The 26,117-nt window shown below is 34.9% G+C and overlaps 1 protein-coding gene across 1 annotated transcript in view; it reads right to left on the reverse strand.

Annotated features, from left to right (window-relative positions):
• The window catches only part of EPHA7 (EPH receptor A7), a 182,835-nt gene extending 161,570 nt beyond the window's left edge, over window positions 1-21,265 (reverse strand). The window contains 3 exon segments of the mRNA XM_077162427.1: window positions 12,070-12,739; window positions 16,383-16,447; window positions 20,937-21,265. Coding sequence (XP_077018542.1) covers window positions 12,070-12,739; window positions 16,383-16,447; window positions 20,937-21,033 — 832 coding nt within the window. The 5' untranslated portion in view covers window positions 21,034-21,265.
• Between the last annotated feature and the right edge of the window lie 4,852 nt (window positions 21,266-26,117).

Genomic DNA, 26,117 nt, shown 5'->3' on the forward strand with positions numbered 1-26,117 from the left:
GCTTCTTTTACAGTATTGATTGACAGAGGTGGCCCTGGCATTATATAGTCCCAGCCCAAGTGTTATAAAAGAGACTAGAACCTTCAGCATTGATCAAAGTGTGGTTTATTTTCTTGATTCTATAGAAAATGTTTAGAATTGAAATTTTGAATGTTTACCATATAGAATTACGGTTTGGGACTTTTATTTTTAAATTTACAATTTTACTCTTTTGTTATGAAATTCTTTTCTCAGGTAAATACTGAAAAAATTAATTTCATGAGTTTTTGTAAATAACGATATTATCAATGATTAGAAGAGGTAAAAAATAGATCTCCTGTTATACCAAATGAATTCCACAGGAAATATAAAGGGAATAATTGTGTTCAAACAAAGAGATATGTCACCATTAAACTAAAACTTTGCAGTAATAATGTTAAAGTTGCTAAAATGAATAATTTTTATTGATTATTGGCATGCAAAACACTGAATTATAATATATAAAATTGCAAAGATGTAAGGAACCAAGGGCAAAAAGTGTTGCCACCTACCTATTTATATTTTCATTTTAAAAAAACAATAGATATAAAAAAAATATATGCAGAACCAGGAAGGAAGATACAATCTCACTATTTAAACTATTTAGTAGATGGTAAAGTATGTTCAAAGTTTTAAACCAATGAACACTACAGAATGGTTACATGGTAAATGAAAGCTATTCCAAAGTCTAATACCCTATAGGAGAAGATGCAGAAAGAAAAGAAACAAACAAACAAAAAAAGCAGAGAGAGCAAAGATGGAAAAGAACATACATTTTACCACACTGAAAGATGAGGTATATTAGAAAAAGGATGAATACATTTATTGTAATGGCCTGGTGAATAATCTTGAAAATCAATGAGAAAGCTGTTTGAACTTGGAGTGGTAAGGCGATCTTATTAATAAATTTACAAAAAGGGGAAAATGATCAAAGCATTTTATACAACCCTGAAAAACACAGTGTTCTTGTACATATGTTTGTGCAGAATAAACAGCAGGCACAGGAAGAAGCATGGCCAAAATGGTGAACTTACAAAGTTCCCATTAGGTTTTCTTAAATAAATTAAAATGCCGCAACCTAATAAATCAGGGGCTACATGTTTTCCCAGTTTGCACTCACAACCAAAGAAATCGAAATAAACATGCGTTAGTTTTAAAGGTCAGTTTTGAGAAATACATTTTTCAGAAGTCCTCTATATGTTTGTTGCAATGGCTGAGAGGTGAAGTCTAAAGGTTTCAGAATCAAGACAGAAATCACTTGATTTAACATCAGAGCTTCTACTGTGGTGCCCAATTCTAGACATAAGATGCCCATAGTTGCCATTTTTAAATACATTTACATACAATAGTCACAATGAAAGATATACTAATTGCTAAGTCTAGGATTGCCAAATACCACAGAAATTTAGGGGAATTAAAGAAATGAAATGCGCTTTCTATTCTCTTCCTAGACATAATAAGCCTTCAAGTATTCAATAAACTAGAAAAACTCTAAATATCTACATGAAAAGAAAGAAAAAGTTTATTGTTTATCCACTTTTTGCTTTGTGTTGCAAAATATAAAAACATCATTGAGGCAGCTTTATTTTTTTATCTTTTAAAGACACGCATTAATCTAAGAATATTCTCTAGGAATTTTAGCCTCATCTTATTGTCAATTGAAGTGTTCATAGAGAAGAAAATCTTAACTACTCAAAACTTATAAATTAAGGGATTAGAGTACACCAACTAAAAAATCTAAAAATGAGTCAAGGAAAAAAATAAGCTTATGTTCTTGTTTCACTATGCTGACTTAGGATTTCTTGGTGGGGGCAGGATGGGTTATTTGTACATGTGTGCATATATAAAAACATACATGGATGTGTTTATATGTATATTTGAATATATATTTATATACTTATATATGTGTTTGTTCATTCATATATGTAAACCTATGTGCCTGTATAATGTTGAAATGTAAAGGGAACTGGAAAGAGTAAAAGTCCTGAGTTGCGATCTTTCATACTGAATTGTCAGAGCAATATGAGGACATCAGTCACCCTGTTTATTAAAAAAAAAAAATGAAAATTTTGAAAACTCTAAATTATCTTTGCTAACATTTAAAGTATACTCACTCTCTAAAAGTTCATGATTCTTGTTATCTTAGAAGAGATTATACTCTCAGAGAGTTCAAGAACATCTACAGAACAATTGTGTTATAATGAATTTATTACATTTGATTGGACAAGGGACATATTCTTCTGCTTCACATCTCTTTTTAAGGATAAAACTACATTACAGGAAAATGTCAACTAATTGAGGAATACTGGAGAGTGAGTTATTTCACTTGTTAAAATAATAATGGAAGACATAAAGAGACATTTTTAAATCAAATAGATTTATTTATCCCATCTACTAGCTTAAATTAATGTCATTAATTAATGTCTAAGTAAATTAATGTCATTTTGAGTCACTTTCTATTAACTTAGCTAATAAATAGTAAACAACTACTAATATAAAGCACTGGAAAATATCTGAGTAATTCAGTGAACTTACTATTATTCAATTGATTTTTCTCAGAAGTATGAAATTTTATTATATCTAGTAATTCCTAATGCAAACATATTCTTTAGATTTGTGCTATTCCTCCCTACCCGTACACTTCCACCCTTAATCCCCCTCCCACACTAATTCTTATTTATGAAGAGTGATCTTAAAAAGTCGAGTATATTAACATAACAAATACTGACCATCCAACTTTAATAAATGAGAGATTTCAGGTATGTGGTTAATTATGCGACTGACAGTATACTATACTAATAAAATCATCATGGTGTTCCCTTCTCCAGAATTAAGTTTCCTTTAAAAGATTGTAAATCACAGTGTTAATGGCTTCAGTATAGGTCTGAGACCAATGCCACCATAGTGAGGGACTAAATTAGGTGTTAATTGGGTGATACATGCACTAAAATATAAAACGCAGTATGTGTCCTTTCAAAGCTTTTTGAATTTCTAATACATGGAAGGCAAAAATAATATAATCATCAACAGTAAATACTGGCAATGAGTGAATTAAAAATTCACACTACAAAAAATGTAAGCCATATGAAAAATTTTCAATTACTGTACCCCAGAAAATATTTTCCCTGAGTGCTACTTAAGTTATTCATTAACACCGGACATGGATAAACAAATTAAACTATCAAAAAACCCTCGATACTTAATCACAGGATCACGGAATTTGAGTGAAATAAACGTACATTCATTTCATCTGATTTATTTATTCTTGTTCCCTTGAAATGCTGCTTTGGGGGATAAATGCTGTAATAACTACTTTGGATTCTATAACTTTTGAGTTTACAGCACAGGCAGAAAACAAAATTTAATATCTATACCTCATTAATTTGACCTAAACTCAAAATTGAACTGTTTTTACTACCAGATTAAAAACCAAAATCCCTGAAATTATAGTTGCATTTGACCTTCTACTGTCCTCATAGCAACCCTGCATGAATATCCTAATGAGGACACCTTTCTATAAAACTCAATTTATGAAATGTTTCACAAAGAATACAAAGAAAGTCCAAAAAAAGGACTTTCTGAAATTTTCTTTTTCTGATTTCATGCAAAAGTTTTTGCATATATATAAAGTGTCAAATTTATAGCTGAGTGAAATTCTTCCCATGAAAATAATATTAATATATGTACAAAATAAAGTTAATCATGTTATATAAAATGTCATTATCAATAAAATCTTCCACAGATTAGTGATAATTATCTTAGAGGACATAGCTAGACAAATAGACATATCAAATTAAGTAAAACATTTCAAGGTATCATTGATTTATGTTACCAAATTACTTGCCAGAAATTGATGCCAATTTAAACTTCCACTGCAAGTATTAAAGAGTGACTCGTATACCTGCCAAAACTAGAATAAGAAACTTTCTGAAGTCATAAATAAGGTTATAAAACATAGAAAGCTAAATCAGAAATATTAATTTCATTTTTCCCCTCTCCTGAATCCCTCCCTTCCCTCCTTAAGTCCTTTTTCATGCCCTCCCTTATTTATTGAATAGTCAGAATATTAAACTTCTTTGGGTATATTCAAAAATGATTAAAAATGAGTAAAAACAGTTTAATTTTAATTGAAGGCTAAAATACTCTAGTAGGAAATTATGATATGATTCTAATTTGAAGTATCATGATGATATTTCTCTATATTTTAAGAATTATGAGCAAATAGCTCTGAAAATACATAAGAAACCGGTAACCATGGTTGCTCCTGGGAAAAGGAGGACTTTTTTAAAAAGTGGGACTGGCACTTGTTCCAGATCTAAGCACTCTATTTAAATGTCTTAAAACAAATGTGAGTTTTTTTCAAGTGAATAATTTAAAGAAGAAGATGAGAGATTACAAAGTTGATGCAGTTGTAAACCAAAAGTAGAAATGTATTTTGACATAATACCGAGTTTACATAATTTCTGATTTATAAAATAGTGTAAAATATGAACTTTAGGATTGACGTTCAGGTTTTGCTTCCTTCTATTATTTCTCAATTGCTTTGCAATTCAAGTTAATATTTCCAATATAGAATATGGAAAAGAAACAATATAATCTTATAACAAAAGTAACATTCTCACATAAGATAAACATAAACATACTTAGAAGACATTCTTAAATTAGAACGTATCAGACCCTTGAAACTCTCTCTACCTGAAGAAATAGATATTAGCAGAGAATGAAGTCTCATTTTATAAAAGGATGAAGACAGTGAAACTGAAAAGAAAAAGACATACAAAGACAGTGCCAAACAGAAAATGAGAATGTGACAGTGAATTAATGTATATAGTTATATTATTTTGATAGAAATAAATTCCTCAAATCTAGAGCAGACTTCTGTCCATGTTTGCTAATTATATGCATAGTATGCTGCAAAGAGAATGAAATACAATAGTCTTCTCATCCTCACACAGTTAAGACTACTCACAGAGACTAGACATAACAAGTAAAGGGCAAAATAAATTCACAGTAAGAAGTCATTTGCCTTGGCAATGCATAGTATATGAATAAGTATTTTAAAAACTGATAAGTATTTGTTGGAAGATGTATATGGCACAAAGCACTGCACTAGGCAGGGAGAAAATTGTGACGCTTGGTTGTTAAGAAGTTTAGAAGCTATAAGGGGAAACTACAAATAATGATATAAGTTAGCATGTGATGATTCCCTTGGATAAAATAAGTATTCAAAAGGAGAGATTATTTAACTAGGAAATACATGGGTTTTAATTTGAACTTATAAGGAAAGGCAGTATTTCAACAACCTGAAATATTTTAAGGGGGCATTGAGGGAGACAGTGAAGAAAATTTACAGTAACAGGAAAAAAGCAAAGCAGAAAAAATGATACTGTGAATTTGGAATAGAGAGGTCACTAAAGTTAGGGAAGTTTCTTGAAGGATATGTATGATTATGATACAATAGGTAATTATGAGAAGTCATGATCATTTATTTGCATTTCTGCTTGTTTGCAGCCAAAAGTTAAATATTGGCATACGGTAAAAATACTTTGGGGTGTGCTTAAGATAGAGTGAGATGCCAAAACAAGCTAGGGGAACAGGGGTTTCAAAGATGTAAAATATGAGAATGAACGTTAGATAAGATCAGAGTCAAATGGGAGGAATTTAAATGCCACCTTTTTTTTTTATAGGTAATTAGGAGCCATTGAAGCTTTTGAATAATGAAATGATACTATTTAAGTTGTGTTTTACAAAGGGCATCTGAATTCCATATAAAGAAAAAACTGGAGTGGGAAAGAAAATTGAAAAGCAGATGAAATATTTAGGATGTTGGGAAACACAAAGACAAATATTTTGAAATTATTATAAATGAAAGAAATTGCCCCAACATATATTACCTTTCAAATGATCTCATTAGAAAGTTTATTTTTATAAAGGACTTTGTGAAAGAGAAATAGTTTATCTATAAAGACATGGCTGAGGCTCTTGAGTTAGGCGCAAGAATTCTGGAGCCAGACAGCCTTTAATAGCAGTTTACCACTCTATGTGATTGTGGGTATATAACCCAACACCACTATTTCTCAGTTACTTTTACATTAAAAAAAATATGCATGTACAGGGCAGTGTAATGGTGGCTCAGTGGCAGAATTCTCGCCTGCCATGCGGGAGAGCAGAGTTCAATTCTACGTGCCCCCCCAAAAATATACATTTGCATGTACATCACATATAATAAAGCAATACTTCAATAAAAATAAATTTTATCTTTTGAATTATAGCTATAGTATTTACCTAGTAAGTAAATTAGTAACACCTCTATAAAACTGAATAAATTAATCTGTACAAAGCATTCAAAATTGTTCTTGGTTCCTATTAATACCTAAACACAAATAAAATCTATGATTTGCTTGTGTCAATAAATTTAAGCTATAGCTGTCACTTATTACTGCTCTATCAGTTAAGCTCTGGCCCTATGTTATATATAGAAGCTAACTCAATTTAAGAACCCATAAATTGGAGATACAATTCTAGTTATCCCTGCATGAGTTATCAGGTTACTTATAATTATATTGTAGGAAAAAAATAATGTTCAAGATATTTTAATAAAACATGGAGGGAACAAAGGATCATGCACAATACCACTTCTGATATAGTAATATTTTATATTCCCATCTATTTATTTCCCTGTGCATATTTTGCATAATTTTTAAATAGTAGCGTATATATACAAAAGTTTACTCTTCTTCATTCAAATGTATTAATAAAACAATTCAAAACATCTATAAACATCATTTATATTTTAAGACTAAATTCGATCAAGGTAATGTACTTATTTTACTTGTTCCTCTAACTTTGGACAATTAGGTTATTTCTAATATTTTAAATTATATACAGTGCTGGGGGAATAAAGGTTATGTAAAGTGTTCTTTTCTTTCACTGAAATGTCTTCTTAGGTAATTTAGGAGGGATGAGGTTACTGGCTCTAAGGATGTATACCTTTTTGTGTCCTATATAATATATGTTCATTCACTCATTACCATGAGATTTCTTCATTTAGCAAACTCCTTGTTGTATTATTAAAACGAGATAATAGCAAGCACTCGTTGATGATATGCTATGTCCTAAATAACTATTCTTAGAATTTTTTTACATGCATTATTTCATTTACTTCTGACAAGAACCTATGAGAGAAGTACTATTTTTATAAGCCCCAATTTATACTTAAGGAAATTAAGGCTTAGAGTGATTGTCCTAGTTTATTCATCTAAGAAATTGTGGAGCCAGGTTTTTAAAAGTTTTTTGTGGCTCTAGAACCTGAGCTGTTAATCCTGTAGTATATCACACATATCGGTGTATATTATACAGATGTGATTGAAAACACTATATATTATAAACTCATTTTTTATCATGAAAATTGATGATACAAATTACACATTAATTTCCTGTGAAAACAAAGAATGGTTTTCAAAAATTCTGATCAAGAAACAGACTTGAAACATCAGTAATGCTATAAAAATTCAATGGATATTTTAATTTATTGAATTGTATATTTAATGTATGCAGATTATATGCTATTAAAATAATGATAGACCATGTTATTAATACAAAATATTAAGAAGCAACTATTAGGGAATTTCTTTATAACTAAAATTAAAAATCGATGATTCTTTGAATTTCCCTTTACATGGAATCATTAAAAGGGAGATTTCTAAATCTTAAATTCAGAAAATTTAAATTAAGTAATATATAAAATGCAAGTAAATCACTTATGTATGTTTTGATCTATGTGCATGAAAACTACACGACAACCTTGGCTTTTTGTTTTAACAATTAGAGTGATCACATATTTTATTATCGAAATGAGCAAACTTTTGGAAGTGAAAAGAGGCAGCATTAATGATCATTCTAAGACATCAAACAAAACAATCATCCCAGGCAATCTAGGCATATAGTCAACCTACTTAGAATATGGTTTCATTAGTTCTTCAGTAAATAAAATACTGGATTCCCATTTAATTCTGTGCTTGTTAATATCTCTGAGCATCAGTTTCTTTTTATGTTGTTGGACAGACAGAGATAAAGAGCTAGAAATATATGTAGAGAAATACTACTTTCTAACTCTCAGTGAGGTGATAAGGATTAAATGAAAAAATGAACATGACTATTTTGTCAAAACTGGATATTCCCTTAAAAATGCAACATATCATATTGAGCTTCATGCTTTAACAAATACTCTCCTATTTTCTAAATGGAATCATACTGTACAAAAGTTCCGAATTTCCAAAATATATTTCAGTATCCAATTTTATCATTCTTCCAAACATATTTATGTAAGTAAAAAAAATAATAGAATCTGCTCTCAATTTTTTAAAAAACGATTTTACCTTTTAATCTAAGAAAAAATATATAAGCGAATTTCCATAGAAGACATGACAAACTTACATAGAACATTTTTAAAAGGACTTTTTTGAAAAAAAAGTTAGCATACTTTTTTAAAGTATGCTAACTGACTGGAAGTATACATTATAAAATGACATGAAGAGATGTCTTCATAAAAGAACTATATTAAAGAATTAGGTAGTTCTCTATACATCAGTAGACTTTGAGAGTCACTTATTTCTCAAAACCGGGAGTTATTTTCAAAAATCACGTGCTTCTTGCACAAATGAACCAAAACTGTGATCATTTTTTGTAATTGTTTCTAAGTGTGTGGAAAATCCTAACAAATATAGCAATGGGGCGACTCCAGAAAACTGAGCACCGAGATAAACCTTGGCTTTAAATGGCTAATCACCCTCATTTGGCTAGTGACTCACTTGCATCCTCTCTCATACACATTAGTCTTCCTCAGTATGGGACTGGAATTTGTTTCCACACTCTTAACAAGAAGACTGAAAGGAAACAGGAGAAATACTATAAAGGCAGGCCGGGATTGATTCCAGAGGCAAGTACTCTTGCAGCGATGCACTGGAATAATGCCAAAGAGGGAAGCGTTTTTGCAAATGAACATAGTATCATAGTTAAGTTTGAGGTATTTAATTTCTTTGTCAAAATAACCAAGGTTAAAATTTAAGAAAGTTACATCATAAACAATTTACTTGATTTACAGCAACAAGCACAGCTCTTGCAGTTGAATCATTAGAAGGATCCTACCTTCTTTAGTCAGGTTTGCTTTTTGCTGTTTTTTTAAATGAATTCTTACTATTAATACCTAATTTTACCTATTCTAATACAGAATTAATGTGGATGATGGAGAAGTAATTTCACTTTATTTTTAAGTACCTTAGTGTATTTTTGCAGGTGACAATAACTTTGGTAACCAAATATGGTTTTAATTCCTCAAATCAAAATAAATGAATATGAGCAATTTTCAAATTACCACATTTTATGAGATTATTTTGTTCATTTGGATTGATCACAAACTGGGATCTTTCCTTCATGTTAAATGTATTTTTACAGAGCCCAAACAGTCAAAGACTACTTTTTCTTATTAAATTCTATACTTTGAAGTAAAGAACTCAAACAGTTCCTATTTGCTTTTTCTTAACATATAAATGTAGAAATCATCTGACTTAATTACACAAGATGAACCCCAAAATACTGCACTTTTCTTTAAAATCATTAAATTTTAAAAGAGTAGAACCTTTATTTCTTAGTCTTTTATCAGGCAAATTTAATTGCATATTTTATATGTATCCTGCTTTCTTATATTTTCCATTTTTATTGTGCAGAAGTTTTAAATTTCACTTTCATATCAATCAAGATCTGCACACTACTTAAAATAATGGCTTTTACAGGTAAAGTCTAATACTGTGCTCTTGATTTTTTAATAATAGTTATAAAGGTTAAATCCACCATCACTTTCAAGTAACTGCTAACTTCTAATATATAAGAGCACTGTACTTCATTGAATTAATTAGTTCACAAAGAATATTTCTGTACTTACTCAATGAGATAGCATTCTGCCTACTAGTAGTGGCAAATCTTCATCGGTTTTTGGTTTCTTTAAATATAGAACCTACAGCATTTTCTGCTCACTTAGAAATTCTGCCATTGATGGCAGGGGTAGAGGACGGTGGGTGGACTGGTTTGGTTCCTTCAAGAGGTATCAAACGAGGCTGTTAAACAGACCAGTGGTACCTGAACCTACAGTGTCTCCATTGAAGTTCACTTAGTGGAGTGTGCTATTGTGTAGCTGATAATTAAATGCCGGGTCATAGGAAATTTATATGCTTAGCAACTCTCCAGGTGAAGTATTTAACTCTTGAAACAGGGCCAGAAAACTTGCTCAGATACCCCATCTAAATCAGTGCTATGGGATAGAAATATCATGTTAGCTACATATGTAATTTTTAAGTTTCCAGTAGCCACTTTAAAACAATATATTTTATTTCACCCATTATATACAAAATGTGTTACTGCAATATGGATCAACATGGAAAGCTATTAAGGAGATACATTATATTCTTTGTTTTCTTGTAAAAAGACTTCAACACCCATTGGGTGCATATGTTACACTTACCGCACATTTCAGTTTAGAACAGCCACATTTCAAAACCTAAAGAGTTACATGTGGCTAGTAGATACCAAACTGGACAGCACAGATATAAATATTTTTAAATTAATATTTCTTGTTTAAATATTCTACTAGAATGAGAATTCTATGAGGAAACAGATGTGATTCAGAAATATATGGAGGTCAAAACCACCAGAGGTGTGTCATTTAAGTTCAGCAATGAAACAGAGTACTATCAGTTAGGTTTTTCCTTGTTTCATGACAGAAACCAGGGCAATATCATTGCTAAATGCCCAGACTCTGGTTTCAAAATGCCTTATTTTTTTTTTAATCTAAGCTAAGACATTACTTACTCATGCAAGTGCAAGCAAGCTATTTACCCTTGATAGCCTCAATTTCCTATTGTGTAAAACCAAAACAGTAATGATATCTACCTTGTTAAATAAGCTACTATATGTAAAATGCAAGAAAGAGTGTCTTCATGCAATAAGTTATCAAAAGAAGTAACTATTATTATTATTAGCTAGAGTCACCTCTGAATTACTTAAGAACTGCAAATATTAAGATAAAACTATACTGCCGTCTTAAGAGTACAAAAATATAAAAATTATTTTTTTGGAGAGCATTACGTTTTATAAGTTAAGGATGCATAAATATAAGTTATTATAAGATATTTTACAGGATACCAACTAAGAGAAAAGATATCACTTAATTCTGAAGGTCCTTGTGACATAGTTTTAAATAGAAAAATACCGGTCAATTTTTATGACCACAGAATGCTGCCTGAGAGAAAATCCAGTTTTACAAAACAGAGGAAAAAGTTTATTAATGCATATGCTATTATTGTTTCAATACAAAAATAAAACTTCCTACTGATGTATTAAGATAACTAAAACTTTGCTATATCCCATTTCTACAAAATTGAGGCCCATTACAACATACTTAACGGAAAAAACAATCATTTTACTATTTAGTCCAGAAAAGAAACACGGCTTTGGCAGAAACAATCTCAGAGATTTATTAAGTGAAATTTGACAACTTTGAATCAAAGTTTTAATATTTAGAAAAGATAATTCTAAAAGCTTATAAATGTATTTCTATGTGCCCTGCCATGAGAGTGCTTGTCATTATTCCTTTTATCCCCTTACTTTTCTGCTATTCATAGGCCCAGATAATAGAGGCTTAAAAAGAGAAATTACCTCCCTTTAAATTCTGACCAATGTTACCTCAGTCTTCTCAGGCTGAAGTTCACCACCAATCTCCTCTCTTAAACTTCACAGTGTAACGCACAACTATTGACTTCCATATCAAGTGTAGAGCAAATTCCAAAAATATCATTAATACCAATACTTGTTGCATACCTTTAGCACAGATATAACTGTGGGAAATCACTGTTAAGTTCAAAGGTGACTTTGAGACCTAAAGAATTGGGTTACTGGTCGAGCACATATACTTGTTCAAATAATTATTACTACTTAAAACATTTGATACTGAAATTTGAAAAAATGCACAGTGGAATTTTAAAAGTAAACATTACTTACGTTCACATGTGTCTCCTTTTTGCTGGTACCCTGCTTTGCAGATACACTTTCCAATAGGCACTAACCATTCTCCTTCCGCACTACAGTGCATCCTGGGGGAATTTTCTGCCTCTTCCTCTGCGCTGCTGACACATGTCCCTCGAACCTCGACTAAGGAGGAAAATTCTGAGCCAGTCACTGTATCTGGAAAGATAGCTAAGTTCTCAATAATGGACCAGCACTTCTTGTAGTACACTTTGACAGAAACCAAAGCTATGCAAGCCCCTACATCCTGAAAGGCAAGATAGAATCCTTTTTTGGACAAAGGTCCAATCTCTCTCACCTCAGTATTAAGCTTCATCTTTCTTTCACCAAGGTCACCCTGTGTAAAACTTTCATCGGCAGCAATGGTGTCTATTTTTACATATAGGTTTTCTCTTATATTCCTGCCAGTGTCGTAGTCTGTTTCATAATAGTACAAATTAAAGGTTTCCTTGCAAGTTCCCAGGACTCCAGGAAGACTGTTACAATCCCTCAGGGTAAACTTCAATTCTACAAAAATCCTTTGTGCATTTCCTTTCGAAATCCAGTTAGTCCGCAGCCAGTTGTTTTGGTTGGGTTCCATGACCTGGCACACCTGGTATGTTCGTATTGGGGTATAGTTCTCATCCAAGCCACTAATTTCTTCCCACTGCAAAATTAATAAAAGGTCATCAGTCATTTAGCAAAAAAATAGCATTTTGTTCTTGAAAGCACATGAGAAAACTTTGGTATATCACAAATATGGATCTTTGAAAGAGACTGATCCCCACTCTAGCGAACATTGTAACCAGAGAACATACAGGATATATATATAGGATTCCTAGTTCAATTTCATCCTGGTGGTATAGAAATCATTTAGATAGCTTGTATTGTTTGTCTATATAATAAATACTTCATTTGGCCAAATACCTGATTGCTGGTTTACTAGTGTTTCTTTTTATATGCTTTCTTATATCTACATTCTTCACTGAGATTATAAATTTTTATGGACTAAAATTTATGATTATTTAAATTATCATTTAAAGGACAGACACACAGATACATTGCAGAATTTGTGATAATTTGGTTGACATTTTCAATATCCACATAATACTTAAACTTAGTATCTAAAAACACCAGTAAGAAAATTCTAAGAGTATTGTGAAATATAAAAGCATTCAGCATGTTGAATTTAAAATGCAGAATATCTCTTACAATCTTTTCAAAATGAAATATATGGGAGCAAAATTTTAAAGGACTATTTATTTATTGCATTTCTATGTAAAATATTGTACATAAAGCCATATGACTACAAGGCAATTTTTATAAAAATGTGATTCATCTTTATAAGTAAATTCTTTCGACAATCAAATGCACATGGTAAATCAGCATGCTGCATCATATTTAGTAATAAGTTCTCTAATAGAAAAAATATCAGATGTTAAAAATGTCCATTTATATGCTGATAGAATGTATACTACAAACAAATCCATATTATGTATTTTCACAAAAAAAGGCAAAAATAAGTTTAGTAGAATTTACATTTCCAAAGATTACTAAACCACACATAATACTACTTATTTTGCTCATCAGTAAACAAACTTCACCTAATAAGCCTAAAGTCCTAAAATAACAGTTATCCTGCGTGTAATTGTTTAAATCCTTTATTACCACTATTACAAAATGTCCTTCTTTATATTTAATATGTTTAATAGTAAAACTGTCATTTACTGTATTCATTTCACCAATAAAGATTTCAAATATAAAAATATTTTAGTATTTAAGTCCAAAGTCGTACAGCATACAGCATGTAATATTTAAACCATTGCCTCAAGAAAAACTGATGGGAAAATAAAATACAATAAGCATGTGGTAATAAGTTAAATTTGTAAAACTTGATGAGATATCAATTTATTTAAATGTTATAAACAATATTAAAGTCTACTTTAAAGTTCAGGTTCTCAGAAAATTAACAACACTGACAAATTAGTAATACACATGTCACAGAAAATTCTTGCGTAATGGTTATAGAATATTTACTAGTTTCATTATGAATCCTGATAACATCAAAGATCTCAAATGGAGCACAATACCCATCTTCGTGTTCCGTTTTTATTCAACATGATTTGAGTTTGTGTTTGGTTAACAGTGTATATATTTTCCCTTTATTTCAGTTAGCTGCTTTTATTTGTCTGAATGGCACTCAGCCAAATATACCAAATTCATCTATTTGGACAGGTAGATTTTGGTTTCTTAAACACACTGCAACTATTAAAAGAAGTAAACTCAGTAATGATATCTGCCCCCAGAATCAAGACCTACAAAGATAAATGTGGTACTTTTAGCAAGTAACGATTAACAATTCCCCAGTGTGAAGAAACCAAGGCTAATAATTCTAAAGGAATAGATCAAGAATTCCTTTTTCTAACTTCAAGAATAATTATAATATTTTCTTCTCTGTATGAAAAATCAATTTTACTGTCTATAGATTCCAGTTAATCTTAATTTTAATTTTTCTTTAAAAATTATTCCTGAAGAGAATGATTATATAGATAGATCAATAGTGAGACTACATAAATGCATTTAATGCAATTCTTGTTTTATCACAATTTATAAGAGACTGCAATCATTTCCACAAATGATGCCATTGAAAGAAATGTCTTATTTCAAATATTGCATTTTTATAGTACGATCATAAAATATTTTCTAGAAACTTATATCTTAGTAACATTTATTTCCAGTTAGTTATTTAATCACATGCAACCCAATTTGCTTCAACTATGGAAAATGTTATCAATCAACATTTTCTAATATCAGTTTATTTCTACAGTTATATATGGTTAACTGTTAATTCAAGATATTTTGGGCTGATGAAATGCCCATCTGAGCTCAGGATGATTTGACAGTCATAATTTTTCCATTTTGTGGATAACATGGATGAAATACTGCAATCATATATCAGTTTACTTCTCCTCAGAGAGAAAACCATCCTCTATCTATATTTGTTTTAATTGATGGTTGGTAGAAAATGGGCTACAACAGTCAGTGACAAGAAAGATGTGCTATTTTTTATCGTGACTCTTTCTGTAATGTATATTATTTACTCGTGGAAACTACTTCAATTCCAAGAAAAGTATTATATTCATACCTCAAACTCAGCATACTTTTTATACATATTTAATCTGTAAAATATTTTTTGTTCTTTGTTCAAAATTTAGTGTGACCAATACAGATAACTACAATATGATTCTAAGTAAATTCTCAAAAATTAGTCAAAAAGATGACTATTTTAAACACATCTGCCTCATACACATTTTGTATTTAAAAACTGATTTCTTGTTCATGACATGTTGATTTTATGATGCTGTTTTTATACACAAAATCCCTTTAAGATATTCTTCCCTTTAGAGGATTTTTTACACTTTTTACACCCCATCTCATACTTCATGCTATTTTAGACTCTAGATTTCTTACTGTGTTGAAGATTAATTTAAGTAATGGGGTATAGTCTTCTCTTGGAAGTCTCTCCCTTAGTAAGGAATGAAGGAAGAATGCGCCCTCTCACAATTAAAATAAGACCTGAAAACATGGATATTGAATTAAATTTAAATTAACAGTACATCTTCCTGGATATATGAAACAAAATGTTCACCATTTTTTAGGGTTTACTTATATTCTGATACATTTTCATTGGCCAACTTTCCTAAATATTAACTGTAGCAGATCTTTTTGCTGTAATATGAGAATGCTCTGCCATCACTTCTGATTAATAACAGCAGATAGCACATGAGATAAAATATGGAGACCCAAATAATATCTCATGGCAAATTTCATGTCAAAATGTTGAGCATATCACATTTTTAGTTACCTTTTAAAGGATAATTTGAATGAGGCTAAAACTGTTTTTAAAAAAGGCCAGATTACATACTGTTTTAATAACTTCATACAACCTACCTGGTGATTACACTACAGAAGTAAAAAGCAACTAAGGAGGTTTAAGGGAGTGTGTGAAAGGAATGTTCCTGGCAATTAGTTAGCATTTATTGCCTGGAACCTGAAGTATGATTCTACACACAAAAGGAACTCAAAAGGTTATGGTTACAGGCCATTTTTAAGCTGTTTTCTCAACTTCTAAGTATACCTTCTATATCCAGAGAACTCAGTGTCTCATTATAAACACAACAAAATATTGAACAAGATATTTGGAATTAAAACAGTTAGTTTAAAAATGAAATAAGTGAATAATTCCCTCAGGGGTGGTAGGTTTTCACTTTCAAAAGTAAAAGTTGGTTTTTTTTTTGTGAAGTACTTACCCCATTAGGTGGGGAGGAAATCCATTCTAACTCTGTTTGTTGTGCTTTAGAATCCAGCAGTAGTACTGAAAAAGAAAGTTGTATTTCCAAATGTTATATGAAAAATATAAACACACTTATAAAAGCAAATCTATTTTTGATATAATTATCACTCTATGACTTAAGATACATAGTTATTTATATTTTTCACTTTCTCGGGGGGAAAAGGTGATAAAATACCAATTATATGTGATATATTTTATTACAAATATTAAAATAAATGTAAAACTCCATTGTAGTTTGGAAATATGGGTAAAAATGACATATTGTGATCATGCTATAATTATATATTATAAAGAGTTTTATCAACTATTGAAAGCTCCAAATATTAAATTTACTAACATGAACATAATAAAGTATAACTCCATATTACTCTCCAGACTGTTAATAATTTGTAATATTCTGCCACAAATATTTCCTAGGGCCTTGTGGGATTTATTTTTAAAATTTCCACTAACAGTAACTTCCCTTAAGCCAAAATGAATATAAAAATGTTCTTTAAAAATTCAAGAATAGTGGCTGGGTAGGGAGGGGAATTCTGCATTTTGTGTAATGTTTCTAAAACCTAAAACTGCTCAAAAATAAAGTTTACTAAAAATAGTGATAAAATATGTTAAGCAATGTTATGATGAGAAAAAATAAATTGCTTATAAATTTACAAGATATGCTCATGGATTAGTCAAACATCTGTTTTTAATATTTCTAAATTAATTTCTAAATATTTCAACGCATTAGGTAATTCTCAAGATGGCAGTTTTAAACTCTGCTGACTTTTTAAAAGAGTTTTATTCCACTTTATGCTATCAAAAATTCAATTCAATTAATATTTATAATTTATAAAACATGTGATAAATGTTCCTGGTAGTATTAACATAAGTGAATGCATTGGAATGTCCCATATTAATACTTCCCAATTTGATATATTTTACTGTTTTTTTAAGACAATTACCCTCCTAAAGCACTCACTCTTTGATAAAACTGGTTTCAGAGTTACATATAAGTTTTCACTCTTTAAAATTGTTTCTGACTCTTAAAAGATTTTAACAAATACATAAATTATCCAAAGATAGCCGTGAACATATTTTTATGTAAAAATGCTTAATATCAACCTCTGTATAACGTTAAAATTTAGACTATGGACTTTTAATATTGAACAACTCAAATCACTGGGAGGAAAAATGTGTATTTGAAGGGCAATGAAAATTTGTTATGCTAAGAAAACAAAGGAACAGTTGATTATGTGTTCAACTTCGTTCATACTCGTCAAAGTAACTGAAGACAGCTGTAGATACATTGTTGTTTTGTTGGGGATTTTTTCAAAACTGTTTTACGCTTAAAACTCTCAGGGAGACTATGGCAGCGAAAACCTTGATCACAAACATTTGACTCCCTTTCAATTAGACAAAAAGCACACACTTGTATTGTTGCATTTCGCACTTGAAGCATTACTAAATCGTTGGTATGGTGAATTTATATAAAGTGATTTTTTTTAAAGTTTATTTTAAATAACAATGAAGACCACGCAGAAGGAAACAATGGATTTCAGGTAGTCTTCTTTTGAGACTTTTTTTGGGGGGGGTGGTTTTCGTCTATATTGACAAGAGGCAACCAGAATTTAAACCTAGGTGACCTTCTTGTATTGTTTTGAAGAGGAAAGAAGTACTGCGATCATTCTTTATTTTCATTCTGTTACCCTTCAGCACAGCCTGTGGATGGGAACCAGGAAACTTCGCCGGGCGTGATGGCAAACAAGTTAAGAGAAAAACATACCAACTAACAAATAAAAACAAATCAGAAAGCGGCCACAGAGCTTTTAATCAGCAGCAGATGTAAAGTGATCACTGTGTCTGACTCGGCGCCTCCCATTCGGGAGATAAATCTTCAAGTGCGCGCTTTCCTCTTCCCGCTCAGAACCCCGAATGCTGTCTTCTCTTCACGCCTAAGGGTGCGCAACCTTGCAGCGGACACCGTCGCTGGGCGCACAGACGCTGGCCCCAGACCCCGTGGCGCGGACCGGGCGTGGGGAGAGGGACAAGACGCAGGGCGCGCCGGGAGTCCGCCAGCCTAGGGCCGCGAGGGCAGCAGCGGGCGTCCTGGGACCGGGGCGGGGCCGTCGGCGGGGCGGGGCGGGGCGGGGGCTGCCAGACGGGCGCGGCGGCGGCGCGGAACCGTAATGCTTCCGCCAGACCTGGACACTCCTGGGAGCCGGTGGCGCCCTTTCTCCAGAAGGATCCAGGAGGGGAGGAGAGGCTTTCGGGCGGCGTCTCCTCTGAGGGAAAGGAGGCGGTGGAGGCCGCGGTATTGGAATTTACGTAGAGGAAAAGCAATAACTGCACTTTGCCTCCGAGCGTCAGACTCTGACTTTTATCCGCGCTCCCAGCAGCGGGACCTGACCTCCTGGAGAACGCGAGTGGGGAACGGGAAGGAAGGGGGTTACGCATCTTTCTCCATCTGCCTCCATCCCACTTTCAGAGGGTGGGCACCTGCTCCAGGCGGTTCCCGGCGCTTGTCCCTGGGCGCCGACGGTGCCCCGGGCCAGCTCAGGGCTTGCTCGCTCCCCGAATGTCAGCTCTCAATCGCTGCGCGCTGGCAGCTTCTCCACGGCTAAGCCGGGCGGACTCGCCAGCCGCCCGCCACAGAGCAAGCCACCCCGCCCTCCTTTTAAGCATTTCCCTTCTGCATTTAAAGAATCTGGGCACCTAGAATCAGAAACCTCTCCACGTACCTTGCACCCAGAGGCGAACGAGGGAGGAATTCTGCAGGAACCTCTCCCCCTAGTGATGCAGTTATTTATAGCTCAAACTCCTGCCGGAGTCTGCGTGTGTGCTAGCTCGCGGGGCTTCGCCGCGGTGGTGCAAACTTTTCCTCAGGTCCCGCTTATTCCAGATCAGTACAAGGTTTCACGATCGATTGTTTCTGATCGCTAGTGTCATGACAGGGGAAATTTGGTGCGTGTGTTTGGCGAGCATGGATGTGCCTTCCTAGCAGACGTGTGTTCATCTGCAAAGACGTAACGGTCAGCTCGGAGTCACGGTTTTCTCTGAATGAGTTAGCTTCCACACAGGGTGCAGATGTGGAAACGGGTCAGAAGGGCACACTGAATGAAGGAGTAGGATACGGCCTTGAGTTGGGGCGGGGAGGGGTAGGGGTGGGGGCTGAATGAATGAAACTGGACGAAGAGCGTGCACGACGACAATAAAGAAAAGCAGTACTAAAATCGCTAAGTTTTCAGGAAAAGATGAAGGGAGGGTCGACGTTTATCCCCGTCCCTGTAAACACCATGACCTAAATCTGATATCAGATTCCTCCACCCTCCACACTTCGGGAACAAGTCATTATTCTGCTTTTAAATCTCTGAAAAGCAACCTTAAACATACAGCCCTGAAGACAAGGAGCGGTGCGGGCTGGAGGGGAGGAGAGGATGAGGTGGACTGTGACACTGCTCAGAAGCAAGACATTTCCATTGACAGGATTTATTTTTCCCCAGCTCCAACTACAGGCACCGAAAGGTATTTTACCTCTTGTCACTGGTTCAAAGGATAAGAAAAAATAATAATAAATAACCACACGCAGACGCATCTGGCTGGCCAAATGAAAGCTGCGCTCTCTCCAACCAGAACTAACCCTCAGGGTCCAGGTTTTCAGCAAGGTTTGGCCGTTCGGACTCAACAGCCGGACCTTGGGGTAAACGATTCAGGTCTCTGGATCGCCCAAGCGTCATCTCGTCACAAATTGCACAGCCCCAATCCTCCTGCTGTGTCCCTGTCCGGCCGAGCCCGCTGGGCTGCCGCTGCCCTCGCGACCGCCCGGACCCGCGCGTGAGGCGCGCGCCGCCCGCCGGGCTTCACCTCCGCGGCGTTATTGTTCCGCGCGGGCGGCCGAGCGCCAACTGCAGGCCCGCGCCGCCACCTCCGACGCAGTGAGGACTTCATTAGTAACCAGAACGTTCGGCTCTCACTCCGGTCTCGGCGACCCCCCCACCCCACCCCCACCCCCGCCCCGAGAAGGCTCCGGACTCCCACCGCTTGCCGGCGGGGGTGTCCCGGACACCAGGGGCTGCACTCCCCAGTCTCTGCTACCCAACTTCGGCCACAGCTCTCTCTCTCCACCGGCGACAAACAGAGAGAAGGAAGAGGAGGAAAGGGCAATAGGGAGCGAGATTTCCCGTCTGGGGTCCTAAGAATTAGCTCGCCGGCCGCTCCCCCTCCCCCCCCCCCGCCCTCCCCCCCTCCCGGCTCTCTGTTGCCTCTCACGCCCTCCCGACTGCCCACGCCAGAAGCCCCATTCCCGTCGGGCGAACGATCCCGGGCGCCGGGCTGGAAGCATCTCGGAATAGCCGGGCTCGCTGTCCGCGCGGGACAGGAACAACCCCAACCGTGAGGGGCGCGGGGAAGCGGCGGGAGAGGGTCGCTAAGCGCCGGAGGCGCGGCCCGCAGCCCGAAGGACGAGCCGGCTCGTGCAGGTAGACAGCTAAATAAATAAGTCAGAACAAACTTTGCTTTTCTATCACCTTACCTTCCTTCGCAGCTTGCGCCTCCCCGGTGTGTGCAAAGCGGAGCAGCCAGATGTAACATAAAATAATCCATGAAGGGTGCCGAGTTTGAAAAACCATGGTGCATGAGCAGGTTTTATTTTAGGTTTCAGTTATCTTGAGTCGTAGCCTTTTAAATGTTCGCTGATTGCTCCGAAGTGGTGGTTTTGTCAGTGCGCCCCACTCATCGATTCTCCTTCTCGGTCCTTGGCCGTCTGCTCCGCGTTTAGCTTTTTAATTTTTTTTTCCTTTCTCCCTCCTGTTCGTTCGCACCGTGTTTGCTGCCTGCAAGTCTCCGACTGCAGACCGGCCGCTTGCTCCACACTCCAATAATATCAATTAGGGGGAGGGGGCGGGGCTCTGAGCAGAGTGCCTCCGCCACTCGGGCTGAGTGGCAGGCGCAGCCGACCTGCCAGACGGCGATTCCCAGGGCTGGGGGGCGGGACCCGGCGAAGAGGCCGCCCCGGCTGAGGGGGCGGAGCCCAGGGAGCCGGCCAATCCACGCCGAGCGGAGTCAGGTTGCTGGTCCAGGATTCCCTCCAGGTTCTGAGCTCCTGGCGCTTGCCGGCTGCTACGAGAAGGAGGACCTGGATGGCAGCCGAAGTGCGGAGCTGCTATGAGGGTTCTGCTTTTAGCAACCTTAGTTTTCGCCGGGCAGAATAAATCCGAGAATAATGCTTCCAATTTCCACTCGTGTCTTAGCTGCCCTCCTCGAGGTCTTTTAGAATCCAGAGGCTAAGCAAGCCGTCTCTCACACCAAGCACCAAGCCCGGGCAGTGAAATGAGCTGTATCTTTAAGTAAAGTGCCTTTTACTTTTTGTTGCTGTTGTTGCAACCTCCGCGGGTCAGATAACTTTGTTCTTTGCCTTTCTTGAAGAGTTTCTACTTTCCCTTTTCTTTTACCCCAGAGGCAGTCAGCTCTGAGCACCACCCACTACAGTCCCTGGAAGAATAAAAGTAGCCAAATGTATTATGTTTAAACAATGTTTCCAAGAGTTTCCAACACGCTCTGGCAAAGGAAACAGAAGAAAAGGGAGTGGGGAAAGGAAGTCTTTTGTTTTACGTGCACCCTCACCCCCGCCCCAGCGTTTCACGGTAGTTTGTTGGATGAAGTAGGATTTAAGAAAGTACCTCAGAAGGACCCTAATCATTTTTCTTACATGCTTATCATTTTCTGAGATTTTACTTGGATTGCTCCACTGTAATCGTTTCCCATTTTGCTGCATAAATTACGCTCAATTTTAAAGAATGCTATCACATTTTGAATTCATAAAGCAAGACCTTCCGATTTCGCAAATATTTACTAATTCACAGAAGTATTTAAGAATTATTCAATAATTGTCTTTCAAGGTAAACTGAGAATAAAAAGTGTAACCAATCTCTCCAGTGAATTCGTCCAACCCGAATAGCAAGGATGACTGCCCAAAGAAATCTGTTTACCATTAGGCAGTTTCGGATACATTGCAAGTCAAGAGATGGATAATGTAATAAGAGGAAGAACTTTAAAACCGTAATTGCCAAATCAACAAGCCCAAAGGTCACGCGGAGTAGTGTACACATTTTTAAAATGAAGTGCATTTCTCTGTCCTACATATCTTTCCTTAAACAATCCGTCATTCATGATTTGCCATTATGATAGGTATAAAGTTTGAGCTGGCCTAAGACTTCAAAGTTTTCCCATTTTTTCTATTGGGAATGCAAAAAATTTTTTGAGTTGTTTCTGATATTTATAGTAAAGATTTCTCAGAGGTGACAATTTCCAGATTTTTAATTTTATTTGATGGCAAATTGTCTCCTGCAGTTTTTACATGTCTAGTAAGATTACTCTGAGGAAAGAAAATGAATTTCCTTCTCTTCTAATTTCTCTTTGGTTCTGTAGTTTATTTCTTACATGTAGCGTGTCCCTAGACATTTTGTATTAAATATTTTAGAAATTATATTTGAAAGCACTTTAAGTACCCTTTAAAGAATGAATAAAAATGTAAACTGCTTAAAAGATTAATCTTGAAAAGAGACAAAAGAGAAAAAAATGTGGAATACGCTTATAGAGACAAGCCATATTTACATAGATGCTTTAAGGCTAAAATGTGTGAACTAATACACTAGAATTAAAAACAAATTCCCACATATGGGCTTCAAAACTATTAATCTCAGAACCACAAATGTAAATATTAAACCACTTCTAATAGTTAAAATAAATTCTCCAGGATTTCAACACTTTCCCCAGGGTATCATCCCCACTTCTTAGAATGACACCGAGGTAGCCTTTATAGTTTAAAATATTCCTTTCATCTATCGGATGACTAATACTAAGTGCTGTGAATACAAATACCTTTCTACTAAAACCAGGAAACCAAAGAACTAACATCCTTCACTCTTCTGATGAGTGGAGGTAGTGCAGGGAGCCCTTCATTACGTTCCCTCTCTCTGTCAAAGACAGGGGCATGTACAGCCCAGCTTTTAGTTTTAGAGACAAGAGACTTCACATTAAATGCACATGTGCCAGGCTGCTGACAGTTTTCCCTACAGAGTTGCACAATGATACTCATTTAAGTTTACCAACCTTCTTACTTACTTTTGTAGTATCTGGTATATTGAAAAAGAAGAGGCATGTGTTTAAATAAAAATAAATGATTTAGTCAAGATGAGAATGTTTATTTTACAGATAATACAGCATATGTTTTAAGATATAAATTGATATTAAATTGAAACTGACTAATGATAAATCATATAAATCTAATTATACATTAAGCCATTAAAAATAATCAGTGCAAAAAGCTTTCATATTTTAACATAACCTTTAATAATGAATTTCTTCAAAACACTTTAAAACACAATTTATTTTAGGTTCATATCATTGATTTTTGCATAATATTTCCAAAGTGAGTTTTTTAAAAGTAAATGTACATATGAAGTCAGTTTCTGGAGAATACCAAATGGACTACTAAATCAACACATGTGAGTCAAAGCATTAGTTCTGAAAATGAATTTTTAAAAATTTTTATTTATTCATTGTGCAATGCAGTTGATAGAGTACTTATATTTAGTTTATTTTGAATATATGGCAAAATAAACTGTAAAACTAACATATCCACCTATTTTTTCTGTTTTTATATACCTATCAGAATTGTGTAGTAGAAAAATGAAAGATGCTTATCTTCAAATGCAAAGAAAACATACAGAATTTTAGACCACTTTTTGTCACTTTAATATCTAATTTCCAATAATCACACCTTACTGTACACACATGAAAATAAATGCATAAATTCAAAACACACATACCAGATGAGGGTACAGTTGTTGTCTTCTTTCAACTAGCTGCATTACTAATATTTACCTGACTGCTTACCTCTGGATTTATCCTCTGATTTTAAGAGAGAAATAGTTACTTAGTAATAAATTATAATAGCTTCATGGAACAAATGCCATGAATTTTCAAATAAAAGCCTTTTTGTGTGTGTGTGGAGTAAATGGGATTTGGGAGGTTAAAGGAGCAACCAGAGACTTCAGTGTTACAAATCCCAGCCTACCAGACTAAATAGTTAACAATAACAACAACAATGAAATCAAAGGGCTGTTTCTGAACCTAATACTTTTGCACTTACTGTCTAAATGCATTCACAGATGGTAAATGTGAAAATGCAAGTTCATCACTGAAAAAGGGGTAATTTAAACTGAATTAGAAAAGGTACTGTGCAGAAGAAACTGATTATAAACAGAGAAGAAACATTATGTCTCAGTTAATAGATATTACAGAAAATTGGGTTCTCTATCTGAGATTTCAGTCAAAATGTAAACAATCTTTCAACTGTGCAGGAAAGTAATTTACATATTTACATTAGCTTGATTTATGTAGTGTATATAAAATATTTATGTGCAGGGTAACGTAAAAATGTACATAAAATAAGCTCATGAAAAACACACATAGTAACAATTTCAACTTATTCTAAACTTAAGATTAGGTGATACAATAGAAAGAAGTCAGAAATCAAGTCATAACTCCAAACCGTATTTTGTGCCTTTATCAAATTTCGTCAACTCTTCTGAGTTCAAATACATTGATAAAGTTCACTAGATTATAATTATAATTCTTTAAATTTGATGATTGAATTAATTTAAAACAATTTAGCAAGTAAAAATATAATTCATATCTGTCCTAACATAGTCCAGTTGAATATTGCTAAGATGTCACTCTATAAAATTTTCTACTCAAAATCTTCAAAAGGGTTAAGTAAAATAACTTTGGTTATTTATCTAATATTAAAAGAAGTGCTAAATATAACCAGGAAACGCAGCATGTGATACTGGAAATCATTTAACACATATTCAATACCTTTAAGATGAACAAGAAGAAGAATATATATATTTGAGCATATACATATATACATACAATATTCAAATATGATTTTGCCAGGGGGTGGGGAGTGGAGTTCTTCCTTTCCATTACTTACTCTTAATTTTGCCACAAATCACCAGCACTAACAGGAAGAACTAGCTTAAATTATGAAAATTAGTTTTACATGCCTTCATGGTTTCTCATCTCACAATTTTTAGCTTTTCACCCAGTGGATTTTTAGATGTCAAGGAAATCTGTGATGATTCAGTTACCACCAGGGGGCACCAGGAACTCTGGGTGTCCTATCCAATCAAGTCTAGGCTGAAATAAGGATAAGCTTATATCATTCACACACACACGACACACACATGATATTTGTCCCATTAAACACTTTTAAGTTTTGTTTTCTCTCTGCCTATGCCAGCCTACTAAAAGTATACATAAAAATGTGTGAGAAGTTCTTCAGACCTGTTTCAGCCAAGTTAACTGAATAGACTCGAAGTCAACACAGAGGGTGAATTATATTACCTTCTCCAATTTTCCTTTTCTTTTTTTTAACTAAATTCTGAATTTCTAGACAGACCTCAGATATTCTGTTGTCTATCTCCACACCCTTATTTCCAAAGCCTTTTCCCTGGAAACAAGGCCTGCCTAGGATGGAGAGTACTCTGAGACCTCACAATCCAAAGTTTTTAATACTCTACTGAAGTTACCAGTACTTTGAGGCTTGGGAGTGATTTTAAAGACTAATCCTCACCCTAGTCTGCTGCCATGTTTATTACTAAAATGAAATTCTGTCAAAATTTTCCTGGCTACCCACAGTAAACAA

Source organism: Tamandua tetradactyla, chromosome 5, assembly GCF_023851605.1.
Source record: "Tamandua tetradactyla isolate mTamTet1 chromosome 5, mTamTet1.pri, whole genome shotgun sequence".
Lineage (NCBI taxonomy): Eukaryota > Metazoa > Chordata > Mammalia > Pilosa > Myrmecophagidae > Tamandua > Tamandua tetradactyla.